Source organism: Otolemur garnettii, unplaced genomic scaffold (genome assembly GCF_000181295.1).
Source record: "Otolemur garnettii isolate 467f Iridium unplaced genomic scaffold, OtoGar3 scaffold00202, whole genome shotgun sequence".
Lineage (NCBI taxonomy): Eukaryota > Metazoa > Chordata > Mammalia > Primates > Galagidae > Otolemur > Otolemur garnettii.
In genome coordinates, this window is record NW_003852597.1 from 1,148,312 (window position 1) to 1,165,683 (window position 17,372).

General features: G+C 43.3%; 1 protein-coding gene across 6 annotated transcripts in view; it reads left to right on the plus strand.

Annotated features, from left to right (window-relative positions):
* ERI3 (ERI1 exoribonuclease family member 3) overlaps positions 1 to 17,372 on the plus strand; it is a 148,804-nt gene continuing 131,432 nt past the window's right edge. For 2 of the 6 annotated variants that reach the window (XM_012812328.2, XM_023507751.1), the window contains exons 1-2: positions 4,743 to 5,108; positions 7,100 to 7,175. In XM_012812328.2, the coding sequence (XP_012667782.2) occupies positions 4,974 to 5,108; positions 7,100 to 7,175 (211 nt within the window). In that variant the 5' untranslated portion in view covers positions 4,743 to 4,973. Of the gene's footprint in view, positions 14 to 4,726; positions 7,176 to 17,372 lie in introns of those variants that run through there. The other 4 variants (XM_023507750.1, XM_003801198.3, XM_023507753.1 and 1 more) reach the window with 4 other exon arrangements.

Genomic DNA, 17,372 nt, shown 5'->3' on the forward strand with positions numbered 1-17,372 from the left:
CCAGAGGCTAGAGGTGGTAGGGAACTGTTCTAGCTATGGGATCCCCTGGGCCACTAGAGGCAGGAAATTTGGCTGGTCCTTAGAGAGGCAGATTAGGGCCAGAAAATGGAGGGTCTCAAAAATCAAGCTGGGACTGAGAGAAGAGGCCATATAAGGGATGGCAGTGGGGATACGAGAATGAAATCAGACAATTCTTGGGCTGGAAGGAGAACCTGCCCACTCTGTAGGGTCATCATTCCTTTTTATTGCTGTTGAGTTCAATAGATCCTCACAGGATTGTCTACCCTTTTGAAAGCAACTCCCTTGCTTTCAAACTTAGCTAATTTCTAAGTACCAGATCTGGAAGAAGCACAAAGCCCCCATCTTTTCCAGAGATGCTTTGCCTCTGACTCGAGGCCAGACAGCTTAAGCAAGACCTTGTACAGTTGGGACAGAGCTGTGGGGTTCATGATACTTGTGAATCACACATCTGGGGCATGTCACAACTGTCTCTGGGCTAGTGGGCAAGGCAAGGGGAAGCTAGAGAATTTGAGATGAGGACCCTAGGACTAGAGAGGGGCCAGAGAGTAGGCAGAGAGTGGAGCAGCTTGGGGAAGAGGGCCTCCCTGGGCAGGTGGCTCCATTTGATTTCCGATTTAAGGGGGAGGCTTAGATAGCCAAGAAGAAAAAGGCTAATAAGAAAAATATTAAACTGCAGTGTGTGTGTCCCCAGGGGCTTTCTGTTGCCATGACTGACCTCCCGGAGAGCGCCATTCGTTCTGTAGCATGGCAGCTTTATAGGCACTTGTAGGCCTGCAAAGAACACCAATTTGCTGCTGCAGTTTGTTTTGATAACTGAAACTTTCAATAAATCTATATTAAAATCAAAGGGAAAATTAACTAGGCCCCAGTGAGGGGCACGAAGATAAGGGAGCACATTACCACCCTGGCCTCAGCCACCCCTCATCTGTCTCTTAGTTCAGATTCAGGTCACCAGGGAGATGAATGGCTCAGGCTCGTGGGAGCAGCCCTAGGGAGAGCAGGGAGAAGAACGCATGACCAGGTCCAGTCCTCTCTGCTCCTTAAGTAGCAGAAGATGGCTGTGGGTTAGAGGAGGAGGGGATGAGGAGGTGGGAAGAAGAGTTAGAGAGAGGGATGGAGTAAAGGTGAGAATAATAGTAAAAGCCACTATTCACTGAACTCTTTATTCCAAGTACTATGCCAAGCAGTTGGATATTAATTCTAATAACAGGTAGGTAATAGTATTAACTTCACTATAGAGATGAAGAAACCAAACCTCAGAGAGGTATGTGATTGGCCTAAGGTCACAGATGGAGCCAGAACTCAAACCTGCAAGGATCTCCCTGAGCCCACACTCCTTCCCTATGCGGTAACTTCCCTATGCTGTCTTACATAGCTTATAGGGACTAAGATTGGCAGGATCTGTTTTCCTGGTTCACAGATAAAAATGGTTTCAGAGCCAGGCTGGGTTGTGCCAAGTTTGGAGGCTGCCACACACTGTCCTTGGATCTTGCATTCTCTGCCCTTTGATTGCTGGTTAGAGTCCTAGCTTTGATGGCCACTTCGCTAATTTTCCCTGGTGTGGTTTGACAGGGTTGCAGAATACCCAAATTGGTCTTCTCTTTTGTTTCTTTCTTTCTTTTTCTTTTTTTTTTTTTAGAGACAGAGTCTTACTTTATTGCCCTCGGTAGAGTGCCTTGGCATCAGACTGCTCACAGCAACGTCCAACTCCTGGGCTTAGGCAATTCTCTTGCCTCAGCGTCCCGAGTGGCTGGGAGTACAGGCACCTGCCACAACGCCCAGCTATTCTTTTTGGTTTCTATTCACGTTAACTCCATCATTTAACTCAGCCACCAAGAGTCTGTCCAGGGTGGTCTGTGTGTGCTCTGGACTCAGCAGGTCATCTGAGCAGGTCATCTTGGTCTTGCCTCCCAAGATTCATATCTCCTTGCCCCATCCAGGTCCCCACTTTGGGCATTGGCTGTTTGTTTATTGGACAACCCAGCTGCATTGCTACCTCATTTACTAACACATCTGGTTATTTTAGTCTCCCCTGAGATGAGAGCTGGGTTGTGATACAGTCTCCAATGTGCCCACTGTGGTGGGACTGCAGTGGACCCAATGTGACCAAACCAGAGACTTTGACTACTCTCATCATTTCTAGTCTCAGATGAACCACTGAGCTTCTCATCTGAGACATGATGATTCTACAGGATCTGTCTAGAATACATCCTGCATGACAGGGCAACTAACTGTATCTTCTTCTTTTTTTTTTAATTGAATGGTAACTATGTACATTAATGCACTTCTAGGGTACAGTGTGGGGTTTTCACATGCAATCCGAAAATAGTTTGAGGCTCTGCTCAACTTCTTGGTAATAATTGCCTCATATTTTTGCTTCCTCCTTCTCTCTGTCACTTTCTTTTCCCCCTCCCTCTCTTTTAAAATATGATTTATTTATTTTAAGAGTTAGGGACAGCTCGGTGCCTGTGGCTCAAGCAGCTAAGGCGCAAGCCACATACACCTGAGCTGGCAGGTTCGAAGCCAGCCCAGGCCCGCCAAACAATGATGGCTGCAACCAAAAAATAGCCAGGCATTGTGGCAGGTGCCTGTAATCCCAGCTACTTGGGAGGCGGAGGCAGGAGAATTGCTTGAGTCCAGGAGTTGGAGGTTGCTGTGAGCTATGAAGCCACAGCACTCTACCCAGGGTGACAGCTTGAGGCTCTGTATCAAAAAAAAAAAAAAAAAAAAAAGAGTTAGGAACTATGTCGCCCAGGTTGGCCTTGAACTGTGGTCCTCCTGTCTCAATCTCCCGCCTTCCCAGTATCTGGGACTATAGGTGTGCTCCACTGTACCTTGCTCCACTCACTCTTGATGCCCCAGGAGTATACTCCCCAACTAAGTCCGAGCATATAAGCTTTGCCTAATGTTCTGTTTTCTAGGGAATCAGCTAGAGGGTTAGCTGATTTAGGAGTTGAGGGACGTGCCTGCAGTGTAAGGCACGAAGTGTATACTGAACTCCTAAACTGTTCTATTATTTGAATGATTTTGTAGATCTTTCTCCAAAAAGATCTTACAGTTGAGTGAAGTCTAGAAGCTGTATAGTTGAGCATAGAGCACAAAGGAGGAAAGAGCACATTTTGGGGAAGTCTCTATGGAGGATTTGTGGGCTGGACATTAAATAAAGCCTTTAATCCAGATGGTATAGATTTACTTTATTCTTATGGCCAAGAAGGTTGGCTATGCCCTATTCTCAGACCAGAACTCAGGATATAACAAAATTATCTCCTTGCCTCTTATTTGTCTTATTTCTATATTTACTTACTTAATAGTTTATTGTGCACTCTTCTGCTCCCATTTGCTCTCAAATTTAAACACTCTGAAAGTCCAGGTTTTGTGTGTCTTGTTCATCACTGGTTCCTTAGCAACAGAAACAGTACCTGACACTTAAAAGAGAAGCTATAAATATATGCAGATTGATTGATCAACTGGGGTTTATGACTAGGCAAGAGGAGGAAGACCCAGTTCTAGCTCCAAGAATCAGGGGATAGGTAGATGTACCTCCACTGCAGTGATCTTAGGATAAAAAGTCTGCCCTTGTCACTGTTTGTTCTCTCATTTGTTCACAAATATTTATTGCAGGCCTGCTTTATGCTGGGTACTGTGCTGGATATTACTAATGTAGCATGAACAATATGGAAATAATGCTTTTCATAAAGGAGCTTACAGCCTTAGGGAAGAGAAAACAAAGAAAGAGACAATAACAAAACAATGTGATAAATGCTGTAGATAGGTAGTAGAATCGCCTAACCTATCACGTGGGTGGGATTAAGGAAGCATTTTTCGATAATGGGAACTACCAGGCACTTGCAAATTTAGGCGGGAGCCAGTATTTTAAGGTCAGCTGTCAGAGGTGGTAGGGCTCCCAAATGATGTCATTGTCTTAAGTGAAAACATGCAGATGGTACACAGAGGGGCTTGGTAACTGAAAGTGGGCCCAGAAGATGGGTCCTGACTGTTTGGAAAGCTGTCAAAGCCATCATTGGCTTGGCCAAGGCTGGGGTTTTCCAACTTACAAACTGGTACCCATGACTTCCTAGAGAGGCATATCCAAGATGAAAAAAACACATCTCTGTCTTTGGTCTGAGTTCTCTCCACCTGACTGGAAAGACCAACTGTGGAAGCTTCCCAGAGCTGTGGCCAGAATCCTTCTAAACCTAAAGTTTCCTCTGAATGGATCTGAACAAATCAGTTCCTGCTTCCTTAGAAAGACCCTTCTGAAGTCTAAGCATTTCCTTCTTAGCCTGAATCCCGCCTTCTCTCAGGTCTTTCCCAGGCCCACATCAGAGAGATATCGATGATAATTACTTGTTGAATGAACGAATCACGAGAATGTATGGTCTAAATAGAATCTGTCACCTTATGCACCTATAGTCACCTCACGGGTATATTAGAAGGGGGGGCTACCTGGGTCCCTCTAGGCTCAACGGGGAAGTGCCCTTCGCCCCGCCTTCTCGTCTGAGGACGCGCAACTTCAGAACTACAAGTCCCATAAAGCCGGCAGACGGGAGTCACCATCTTGACACTCCTTAGCGCGCATGTCGGCGGGAGAGTGAGCTTTTGGAGCCAAGAAACCCCGCCCCACCACAGCCTATTGGTCAAAGGGGCCGCCGCCGTGCCCAGCGGTTGGCCAGCGAGCCTGCCCATCCTTTGCGTCGGTCGGGGTCAGAGTGCGCGGAGGTGAGTCGGTGTGTTGTGGACTCGTGGTGCTGGCTGCCGCTGTTGAGGCGGCCGGGAACGGGCGGTGGGGAGCGGGCGGAGCTGGCCCTGCCTCTGCCTGGCCGTCGCAGCAGTCGGTGCGGGCCGCGTCCGCCGCCGCCAACTGCCCTGAGCGCCTGCTGAGGCCGAGGGAGACGTCGGGGCCTACACCTGGAGGGAGCCTGCCGCGCTGGCCCCGAGGAGGGGGCGTTGCCATGGCAACAGCCTCTCCTGCAGCTGATGGGGGGCGGGGGCGGCCCTGGGAAGGAGGGCTGGTCCCCTGGCCCCCTGCCCCTCCCCTTACGCTTCCCTGGACTTGGATGGGCCCGAGTTGGGGGCAACACCCTGGGGTGGGTGATGATGAGTGGCCCCCAGATTGGGCTCTACTTAATGCTTGCGTGGTGAGGGTCGCGGTGTGCACGGTTTGTGCGGCGTGGGTACTGGCCCATGTGCTCACCCTGGATGCATGATCTGAGTAATGTTCTGGTGGAGGGGGAGAGGGGGAAGGCTTCTGGAGATAAACCGGGTGAGTTGATTAAGGGGGCTGACTTTGTAGGTGGGACTACTAGAGAAGAAGAGAGGTTTGACCCAGAGGCTAGGAACGAAGCAAGAAGATTGTAGATAGAGCACTCCCTTTACTCCTCCCCAACACAGACGCACACACTCAGGGTTAGCAGTTTATCTCTTTGTAAATTTGAAGCAGTGGTAGTAGTGATGGAAAGAGTGAATAAGGGTCCTAATTTGACTAGCTTTATGTTTGCCTTTCCTGCAAATGGTCTAGCAAACAAAAACAAAAAGGTCCAACAAACAAAAAAAAGCATGAACTTCGTTTGAGGCTTGACTGGGAGTTCTTGAAAAATAGAAGTGCTTCTTTTTGACTTGGAAGGTGCTGGCTGTAAGTCCCCCTCAGTAGGGGTTTGGATTTTGTCCTTAGGGATGGATTTTGCAACTAATAGTGCCATCATTGCCTCTGCTATAGATCTCTGCCTACCTTAGTGGTATTTACTCTTGTCAGATATTTCATCAGTCTCCCAGCTGAAGGGCAGCAAAACACGAATCTCATTGGCTAAAGACTATAGTCTTTGAACTATAGTAGGTTGTGATTGGCTGAATGATTTCAATTGTAGAATTTCTTCCAGAAATTGACTTCATCAAATTCTGCTTTATTCTGACTTTATCATACACAGCATGTCTTGTTTTAGTGGGTTCATGCTTAAAGCTTAAGTATATTATACTTGAATCCCCCACCATTTAAAAGCCAATTTATAAACAGGGACTTGGAGTGTGACTCGCTAATGTGTGTCTGTGGTCTTGGTTAGAAACCCACTTGGCTGCCTTTCATCAGGAGGTGGAGGGTGGGGGAAGGGAGCTGCTGGGAAGTGATTGATAAGGTTTCCTTTATGGATTCTGTGGTGCTTCATTGGAGCTCAGAGCACTTTGGCAACTTAAGCACTCCAAATTAAAAGCTCATTAACAATTCCTGCCCAAAGATCGTGTAAATAATCAGCTAGCTAGGTCATAGAGCTTGGCTAAGAGCTCTCCTTCCAACTTGAAATTTCCAAATAAAAGTGCTTTTATTCCCTTTCATTTTGAAAAGTGTTTTCTTTGTGTTGTGGTAAATTGGTGAGTGGCCTTTTCCCAGGGGATCTGAGTTGAATAAAGTCTTAAGTGTGTAGAATGTTAGACAGGAATATATTGGTTCTAGTCCTAGGTGTCTCTTTGTGCAGAGAGCATCACTAGTTTACAAGGGTATCTCTGCAACATAATCCTTTGGAATATCTAAATTAGTTGATAAATATGATAGATATCCATGTTTTGACTTTGGGTCACCTTAACTTTTTTTAGAACTTGAGGCAGATTTAGAAGTATCCTAAAAGTATTTCCTGGTCCGTATGGCCATTTGCAATATGGCCTGTGGATTTGTAGAAGCCAACCCCTCCATGAGTCCTGGTACAGCCTTAATTCCAGAGTTCTGAATATTGTCAGCCTTACCAGTGTTTTCTTCCTTGACTAGGGTAGGATTCTGAACTCATCCAGAGAGTTACCACTTTATGACTGTCTTTCTCAGTCCAGGCTCAGATATGGTAAATGTTTAGTGTTTCTAGGAGGTAAGCCTCTTTAGGAGGAAAAGTATACTACTAGAGAACATGAAAATAATTACAAAAACAAATATAGTACCAATAGCTTCTGAAATCTCTGTAGGGGCACTGTCTTTCTACATAGATAGAGCTGTTATCCCAGAGTTTGAGTTTAGGCTTTTGAGATGTAGTATGATCCTTAATGTGGTTTTGATCCTTTGTATTGAAATAGACTTGTTGCAGAGATGTGTATTTATCCACAGCATTGGGGCATTCCAGCTCTCACAGAACCTTCAGCATCTCCAGCAGCCAGTCTTGGCATCTTTGAAGTAAGAAGAGGTGAGCATCCTGTTGCATGGTCAAGTTTGGTTTGACTTTCTTCTAAGTATTTGGACTTGGAGGGTAGAGGGTGGGGGATGGTACAGATTGTATTTTTTTGTGATTACTTGTGATAAAGCTGCAATGCTCAACATGCTCAAAGCATAGTGAAACTTACCCAAAGTCTATGAAGTGGTAAGAGTTGGAGGTGGGGGAACCAGATTCTGAAGTTCTGTCATGATTTCTTTATGGATCTCATAAGCAGCCACTTTAGGTAGCATAGAGCCAGAATCATTCTTTATCCTGAGAAATATACATCTTAAAACAATAGGAAGAAACATGTTTATTTGGCTTTTGATAATATATTTGCCCAAGGCCTTTGGGTTCTTGATTTAATTTGGGCTGTCACCTTTGGGTGGATAGTTAATTTCAACTTATCTCCATTTTACAGGGATTGAGTTTAGCTAAAGAGATCAACTCTGCTGATTGATATCTAGAGACTTGGAGGCTGTTTGTTCAGTAACTAAGGGCCAAACACTTTGATGGTTCCTGGGATTGTGGTGGTGAACAAGATAGCCACTGTCCCTGACATCCAAGAGCTTACAAATTCATGAGAGAGACAGATAATAAAAAGGCAGGTATGATATCCTCTGAGAGTGCTATAGTGAGCGAACTGTGTAGGTTCTTTGGGAGTACTCACAGGGGTCACTAGCCCAGAGTTGTGGGCACAGGAGAAGCCTTACTGAAGAAGTAGTCTCTTCACCTAGAATTAGATAAAGACATGAAGGACCAAGTGTCAGAACTTCCTTGAATTTGAGAAATAGAGTGCTCAGTGGGAATAGGACCAGAGAATATGGAGAGATGAAGCAGAAAAGGTAAGCAGAGGCCAGAACTTTATAAACTCTTAGGATTATATCTGTTTGGGGGGGGGCAGTGTAGAAAAAAGATTAAGGGTCTACAAACTTTCTGTAAGGAACAATATAGTAAATATTTAGGCTTCCTAAGCCTCTATCACAATTACTCTGTGGTTATGCATGAAAGCAGCCATAGATGATATGAAAATGAATGAGCACGGATGTGTTCCAATAAAACTTTATAAAAATCAGGTGCCAGATGGATTTCGCCCATGGATCATAGTTTGTTCACCCTTGGATCAGATTTAAGAACAGTAAGAAGCCATTAAAAGGTTTGAAACAGTAGATTAACGTTAGATTTGTGTTTTAGTTTTTTCACACTGACAAATCAGATTTGTGTTCTGATTCAGTGTAAAGAGTAGATTAAAGGGGATAGACAGTATTGAAGGTGAGACCAGTCAGGAGGCTATGGCAGTTATACGCATAGCATTTTATATTTCCTCTTTTGTGGCAATATTTTGGCCCTTTAAATTGAGTATAACTGACTCTTTGCATATATGTGTGTATTGGTTCTCTTTACTAACTTCCTGGCCATCTGCTAGAGCTTGTAGGATGTCTGTCAAAGAATCTTTTGGAGATACCAGCTCCTGTTTTACAGCCTGGAAATGATGGAGGGAGGGAAAGTTGGTACAGAGTGAACTAAAAGGTTTTGGGAAGTATATTCTTTTTTTTTTTTTTTTTTGAGACAGGAGCCTCAAGCTGTCCCCCTGGGTAGAGTGCCGTGACATCTCAGCTCACAGCAACCTCCAACTCCTGGGCTCAAGCGAGTCTCCTGCCTCCGCCTCCCAAGTAGCTGGGACCACAGGCACCCGCCACAACACCTGGCTATTTTTTGGTTGCAGCCATCGTTGTTTGGCGGGCCCTGGCTGGATTCAAACCCACCACCTTGGGTGTACATGGCTGGCACCTTAGCCACTTGAGCCACAGGCACTGAGCCGGGAGGTATATTCTAATGAAGAAAGTATAGAATAAAAATGGAGCCCTAGAAGGGACCTTAGTTCTAGGGCTCATAGCTTAATGTCCATTATTTTGAACTTCTTGAAAATGGGATGACCCATTTTCCTAGGCTTTCCAGGGAATTGTCCTCATTCTATTTACAACCAGTCCCAAGGTTATGAACAAGATAGGTTCTCTTGATTCTTAAGTTGAATTTGTATGTAAGTTGGAACAAGTACGTTTACTTTTTACTTGTAATAGCCTCCATTCGTAAGTGCAAATCTAACATCAGTCAGATGTTTGTAACTTGGGGACTTACTATAATGACCTCCGTTCATAAGTGTTAGTTGTACATAAATGGGATGTTTGTAACTCGGCGACTGCCTGTATGTTCTATTCAGTTTCTCCTTTCAGTTTCTCCTTTCCTTGCTTGTAGCAGATCAGTGACCTTTCCCAGTTTTGAAAATATCTCTCAATTCACATATTATGTCAGGTGCAGGACCCAAGTAAACTACTGTATTTGTTGAATGTCCATTGAGTAGGTTAGACCCAACAGTCCTGTGTCTGTTCTTTCCCTTTATCTCTTCTTCCTACAACCCCAGGTATACTTGCATTGCTGGTGAGAAGCTTACAGGTTTCTGATGACAGTATTTCTATGGCATTGGGCAAGTGACTTACCTCTCTGAGCTTCACTGTGCTATCTATAAAATGGAGATAATGGGACTTAATAGGGTTGGTTAAAGGATTTAATAGTGGTAATGTAAGTAAAGCTCTTAGAACAGTGTCTTGATAACTTTTATTACTACTAATATTTTGCACAATAATTTTTTTAAAAGCAGCCAATAGTTAAGTGACTTGTCATTGTATCCATATGATAGAAACACAGACCCTGGTAGTTAGTGGTAGCCGGCAGAAAGGAGGAATTAACAAGTAAAACAAGGCACCACTCTTCATGATGGAAAATTTTCAGACAGCAGGAGTTCCATTCAGAGTCCCAGAACTTTTGTCAGGGTGGACCTTAGTCCTAGCACCATCAGTAATGTGAATTGAGTGAGTAGCTTCTCAGTAGAAATTCACCAAAGTGTGAGCAGTCATTCCTCTCTGTCTGTCTGGGGTCATTTATTGGTGTTGCCACTCATGTGGCCCTACATCTTTGTGAAGTGCTTCTTGGATGTTTTTTTTTTTTTTTTTTGAAAGTTTTTTATTACTTTTCACCAATGCTCTGGGAAGTGGGTCAGGTGGTCAGCATTCTTGTCCTTGCTATCCCTGTGAGGAAACTGAGGCCCAGGAAGGTTAAGTGGGTTGCCTGAGGTCATGTTGAGAGGGCCTGTCAAAGCTAGTGCAGATTTGCTTTCAGATGAAATTGGGTTAGTTTATTGCTGTGATTTCTTTTCGCTTGAGTGAGAGATGCATAGTCATTGCAGAACTGCAGTCTAAGGCATGCCTTGTCTGGATTTACTGGGCTTGATTTGGGTCCCGCTTTATCTACTTGGTTCTGTTGGGTTTTAATTGATGATTGCTAGGACCAGACCTGTTGGGACACAGATTCCCTTTGGGTCGTTGTTTTTAGCCCTTTCCTCTTAGGGGACATTCCTTGGGGAGCTTTGGGTTAGAGGGATTGCTTTGATATGTTCAAAATTGTGCCTCATGCCCCACAGCTACAGGTAAAATCAAAAGGCAGATAATTTATGGGAGTGTCAGAGCTGGCCGCTGGCACCTCAGGAGGCCATTAGTATGCCTGTTCAGACCCTCTGTGTCCTTGCAATTGATTCTTCTTTGCATGAGCCTGATTTGGGAAGCTGTAGATCTGTGGGTAGCGATTGGATGTGACAGTCCAAACACCGGTCCCTAAATTAATCCTTTTAATAGTATTCTGGCACGAGGGCAATTCTCTCTCTCTCTTTCTCTCTCTAACCGAGGAGGACAGAATGGAGTAGGCTAGGAGGAAGGATAGAAAGAAAGAAGCAGCTTTGTTTGGTGCTTAAATCCTGCTCTGTTCTTTCAATGTTTTAATTCCAGAGCACTTGGCATCATGACATGGGGTATATTAATTCGCTGAGCAAACATTTACTCATACTTTGTGCCTGGTCCTGTGCTGGGACTACAGAAATAAATAAAATGTGGGCCTGGCTCTTAAGGATCTAGCTCAGTGTTTCTTAGTCTTTTAAAACTCATGCATCATTTAGATAAAAAAGGAAAAAAAATGAATTTCATGATCTTCTTTAATGCTATTTGAAAATTTAAAATGCAATAAAGGTCTGACAAAAACCACGTCAAAGAATTATGCTAAATATGCTTTTTACATACATGTACACATACACCTTTATGGCTGTCTTCCATCATCTCCCCTAACTCTTTGAAATGTTACAACATAGGGAGATAAAAGTGAAATAGGAATAAAGTCTGCTACTGGATCACACTTAATCAATTAACTTTATTATGGGGTATCAGAGGACACTACTAAAATGGAGGTTATTTGAGCTAGATTTTGAAAGAATAATAATTTGCCTGGCGAGAAAATGGAAGCGAACTCCAAAACAGAGGGAGTACCACTCACCAAGGAACAGATTTACAAAAGGAAACATCAATTTGGGGACCTGAGCGAGAGCTAGTTGTAACCTGCCTCCTATAGTTTCTCTTCTAAGATGGAAAGATTTGCTCCTCTGGAATTGTATTTGAGAGGAAGCTTCTAGTTCTTGTGCTGAAGTTGTGTTAATTCAGGGCACTCCTTTCTGTTTCTGCTTCTGTGCTCAGGGGTATAATTTTTCTTTTTAAAGTATAAAATAGTTACGAATATATTGGGATGATTTGGACACAATTATTACTTAAGGTTGAGTTACTTTTAGTAAAGTTTTTTACCTCCAAAGAAAAACTGAAGTTGATACACATTGTTAGCTCTATGGTTGATGGGGGAATTGGTCATGGGGACCAGTAAACATGGTGGAGACCAAGACCCCAAAGAGCTAAGCACCTCAGGCTTAGTTTCCTCATGTATTGATAGTTGGGAGGATTAAATGAGATAAAGTATGTAAATGGCCAATATAGTACCTGGCTAGTGGTGGATTTTCAGAAAATGGTTTCTCTTTTCTCTTAAATATTAACAACAGTAGCTCCCTTCATTTAAGCACTTACCATTGTGCAAAGCACTTCATATACATTGTATGGTTAAATTGAACCCCAAAGATACAGGTATTATTACTATAGCTATTATTACAAAGAATTTATAGTAGACTCAGGATATGAACCCACATTTGTCTAATACCAGTGCGTTACACTAGATTATATGACTCCTTGCTCCTATACCAGTTCTCCATCTTTGAAGCAGGAGTATAGAAGTATTTAACAATTCTAGATGTCTCTCTCTGGAGTCAGATGCTGTCTACAAGAGTGGGAGGTAACTTAAAGGGATGATAGTACCATACCCTGTCCTCCCTGTACCTCTAGCTTACTGTGTTTCCCTGAAAATAAGACACTGTCTTATATTTATTTTTTCTCAAGAAGACACACTAAGGGCTTATTTTCAGGGGATATCTTATTTTTGTAAAGTATAATACAACAATCTACATTTATTCAAATACAGTTAAGTCATCATCTTCTGGAACCTGACAGGGGAGCTGACCTTGTTGGTGGGGCTGGCGCTAGTGATGCGTGAACTCCTTTCCCCTAGCCATTCGCGTGTGCGCAATAGGATGTTTGTGACCGTGGTTACTACATGCACACCCACCAAGTGCGAAGGGCTCGGAGAAAGGAGCTGTGGCAGATAAAAGGTATTCTAGTCTTCCTTACTGCTCTGCGCCCGAAATGCATGGCATGGCTATAGGTCTTATGGGGTAGGGCTTATATTTAACAAATGCATAGAAATCCTGCTAGGGCTTATTTTTTGGGTAGGTCTTATTTAGGGGGAAACACGGTATTTATAGTGTGTTAGGAAACAAGGCTTGGTCCTCTTAGTGTGCAGTGGGATCACAATTGACTTGGAAAAAGATGTTCTCTGGCTTTGGCCCTTGGAAGGAGTTTGCCTGAGCTACTGGGAGTGGCTGATAGTTTAGCAAAGAGTAGGCAAATCACAAGCAATGGGCTCTTTTTATGTGCTTCTTCGAGCTGCTGAGACAGGCCAAAATTGAGAGCAAGCCTGTGATGTTGCCATCAGAATTTGGTGTTCCTGAAGGCCTGTAGTAACTTTAGCTCTGCATGGAGTTTGGGATTAGCAGCTGCTGCTGAGTTGGGGGAGCTTTCCCTAGCTGTGCCTTGGAGCAGAAGCAGCTACAGCTACAAGCCATGGCAGCAACTGGTTGTAAAGAGGAGGAGACTGTTTCGTGGTGGTGAAAAGCCAGTTTTAGAGTTTCTGCTTCCTTTCTACTATGAAAGTTGTGTAGGTTAGATTGGGACTCTGGGATGGGAACTAAGGAAACTATGAGTATAGTGGTCCCAGGCACTTCCTGTCAGCTGGGCTCACAACCTGCTTCTTGTACCTTGGAATTTGTGGGGAATGTACCCTTGCCTCCCAGTCTGGCTTTTAATGGAATGGATTGAATCTGGTCCACATGTATGTGGCTGGGGAGGTGTGGTGGGAGTAGAATAGACCGTATGTTTCATATGGGCCCTCTTCTTTTCCCATCACTGAGGCACCCCTGGCCTGCTGCGTGGAGGTTAAAGGATGACCCCCTCCCTTTGCATTCCCTTCCTCCCTCCAGTAATGGAGGCTGTAAAATGTCTATTTACCCAAGACACCAGAACAACTCCTCTGTGGTTCAACTAATCTGGTGATTTGGTGCTTCTTTGGTCTCTCAGGTAAATACAGATTGAGTCTTTTTATAAAGGCATATTATTCCCCTCATTAAATGTGTGTTTTGGCACATGTGTTATTTACCTGATAGACAGTAATGGCTGCAGAGGAGCCATTGGTGTCTGTTGTGTAAATACTCTGCATAGATACTGTCCTCCAGGGGCTAGGGGGAAGGCCTGTTTCTCCAAATTGGGCTGGCCCCATGGCAGTTCCTATTTATCGCTCCCCAGTTCCCATTGGGGGGCTGGTCCCTTCATTTTAAGGGAAGAGACATTGATTTTCCTCCTTGCTACAGGCTGTTTATTACCTTTAATTTGCTAGGAGAAAGAAAAAGATGTCTGAGAATAAATGTGTATAAATCTTGGTCTCTGATGAAAGATAGTTTGTAAAAATACACAGAATCATAAACTGTTTCTTTTGAGTTCTGGTCCCAGTTGATGTTGTAAGCTGTAGACTTATATTCTATAATCCTGTGCTTAAAGTATAAAGCATCAATAGAAAGGAGAAATCCTTAGGATGCCAGGGAGTACAAGGGCAGATTGGCTGTTGCTGTAGAGGTACATGGGTGTTTCCTATCGAGGCTAAATAGTGGCGGGAGTGCCAGTGAGGGCCACTGAGTGGGCACTCTTCTGATAGAGATTCAGCTAGGTAGAGAGAAACTATTTGGGTTTAGAGATGCTTTGAGGGCTGGTTTTTGCCTGCCTCCCTGCTAGAGAAGAGTGTGTAGCCTACCTATCTTCTTGGGATACAACAGGGAGATCTCTCCCTCACATACCATCTGTTCTCTGTTTTTAAATTCTCTTTAACCATGTTGCACCTAGATTTTAAAAAATAATTTTTAAAATGTTTGAAGTATCCCTAATTTATATAAAAGTTGGAAATACAGTACAAATACTTTTTCCTCGAACCATTTAATGGTTAAGCTGCTGACCCGATGTCCTATCACCCTGAATACTTTGTCAGTATTTCCTACAAGCAAGGACATTTTCCTACCTAACCACAACACAGCCTTCAACATCAGGGAATAAACATTGAGATGTTACCTTTCTCTAATCCTCAGACACCATTCAGGTTTTGTTCAGTTGTCCTGGGAATGTTCTCTGTGGTAAAATAATCCAATTTAGAATCATGGGTTGCATTTAGTTATCAAGTCTCATTGGTCTCCTTTAGACTTTCCTCAGTAAACATTCCCAGGCTGCGTATCGTGTAGATTGTCCCTCAATTAGAATTTGTCTGACATTTTCTCATGGTTAGATTTAGGTTGTGCATTTTCAATAGGGCTATCACAAAAATGATACTTTGTTCTTCTCATTGTATCCTTTTAGATCATGTGTAATTTTGATTTATCCCATTATTGATGATATTCATTGTGATAAAGTATTAAGGTAATGTTTTTCAGCCTTCTCCATTATAAAATTCTTTCTTTTTTTTTTTTTTTTATAGCGACAAAGTCTCATTGTGTTGTCCTCGGTAGAGTGCCGTGGTGTCACACAGCTCACAGCAACTTCCAACACCTGGGCTTAGGCGATTGTCTTGCCTCAGCCTCCCAAGTAGCTGGGACTACAGGCGCCTGCCACAACGCCTGGCTATTTTTTTGTTGCAGTTTGGCCGGGGCTGGGTTTGAACCCGCCACCTTCAGTATATGGAGCTGGCACCCTACTCACTGAGCCACAGGCACTGCCCTAAAATTATTTCTTATTATACTTAAGAAGTATTTTGTGGGGAGATAATTTGAAACTATGTAAATGTCTCCCATTAAGCTTTAATTAATCTCTTTATGGACTGATGGTTTTGTATTTTGTTCAATGCATTATAGTCTATTACTGTCCTTGTTTATTGGCCACCTTCATGGTGCCTTCTGTGTCCTTTAATATGTTCCCATGATTCTTTGGGCATTTCTTTGCTTTCTGGTGCAATAAAATGTTCCAGGCTCATTTTGTACATTCTTACCACAGCCCTAGAATCAGCCATTTCTCCAAGGAGCTCTATTTCTTTTAGTGGGAAATAGTTATTTAGAAGGCAACTAGGTGCTGAGTATGCTCATTGCTATTGAGTGTGGTTGCTCTCTGACCCTTCCTTAGGCAGAGTTAGAAAATGTATATGCATGTGTGTATATATTATTGTGTGTGTGTATATTCATATTCACATTTACATTTAGATTTATATATCTAAGTCTATATTGGAAACGATGAGTTCATACTCTTCCTGCCTATTCCAATCCAATGACACAGATTTTCTCTGACCATATTTTAACTCCTTTCTCTAACAGTGAGAAACCTGGTTCCTGTTATCCTTTTAATATATGCACTTCTTTAATCAGTCCCTCTCATTGCTGTCACTGCTCTTTACTCCTCACAAGTACTTTTTTTTATCTTGCCTATGAATCCCCACATTAGACTCCTTCCAACATGGATGCTGTGTGCACTCCCACTTGGCTTCCACATGCTACACCATACCTTCTGCACTCTATGTGAATGCCCTCACCCTGCCTGGGCTCTGACCCTCCCTCCACACCCCTCCAGCCACCTCACTCCAACTGGTATAGATACCTGCCTTCCTCAGCAGCACTAAATGACTTTAGGATTGAATTTTTCAGGTAGGAAAGAAGAAGAGTTACTCTGTTTCTTGCTTGAGCTGAACTTGGTTGTTAGAAGTAAGGGAAGTGTGGAACCCAGTGATTGTGGGCGTTTGGAGGTCTGGCCTTCTAATGTCTGCTCTCAAGACTTCTATAAGAGGAGCTTTTTGATGTAAGTGAAATCAGGTGAGATCCAGGCCTTCAGGAAAGAGGACCACTGGCTATCAGTGCATTGTCCATGAAGGGAGTAGGGCATATATGGTATATTCTATGGAAAGTTAAGAACATTTTAGAGATGCAGGAGACATCATTGTTACTCTCTGAGATTGCCTTATGCACTGATTGGGTTTATACCCCCAGAGTATGGGGATCTAGGCTTAGCCAGGCAGGCAAAGCCTAATATGATAATAGTAGTAATAATAATAGTAGGCTAATATTTATGTGCTAGACACTGCTCTTAGTGCTTTATATGTGTTATCTTATTCTCACTTAGGGCATAGGTGCTATTATTACTGTCATTTTATAGGTGAGGAATTGAAGAACAGAGCTTACCTAAGGTGCCATGGCTAATAAGTGGTGAAAACAGGATTCAAACTTGTAAAGCCTCCTTAATCACAGTGCTTAATTTCCTGTAATGTTTGGCAAACAGGTTGACTATGTACTATGCATACTGTACACACATTGGAGAACATTAAGACTTCCAGAAATCGTTATGCATGGTTTGACTTTGTGGGATTAGAGGAATTTCCAAGTCCTTGAGTAACTTAGGATCCAAACCAGAATGGGTGATTTGAACAGCCTGGTTTTTCCCATCTCAGCAATACTTCCAGTACTATTTAGGAGTGAGTGATGTAAAGAGTTATATTAGCTTCTGGCTTTCAAAGGGATATTATGCCCTTTGCCTTTTTGGGAATTCCATAGTGAAACTCAAACCAGCCTGTGTCTACTGGGCCTGGCTGCATTTTTGGTGAGGCTATAAAATAATGGTGAAAACAAGTGCTGTGCTT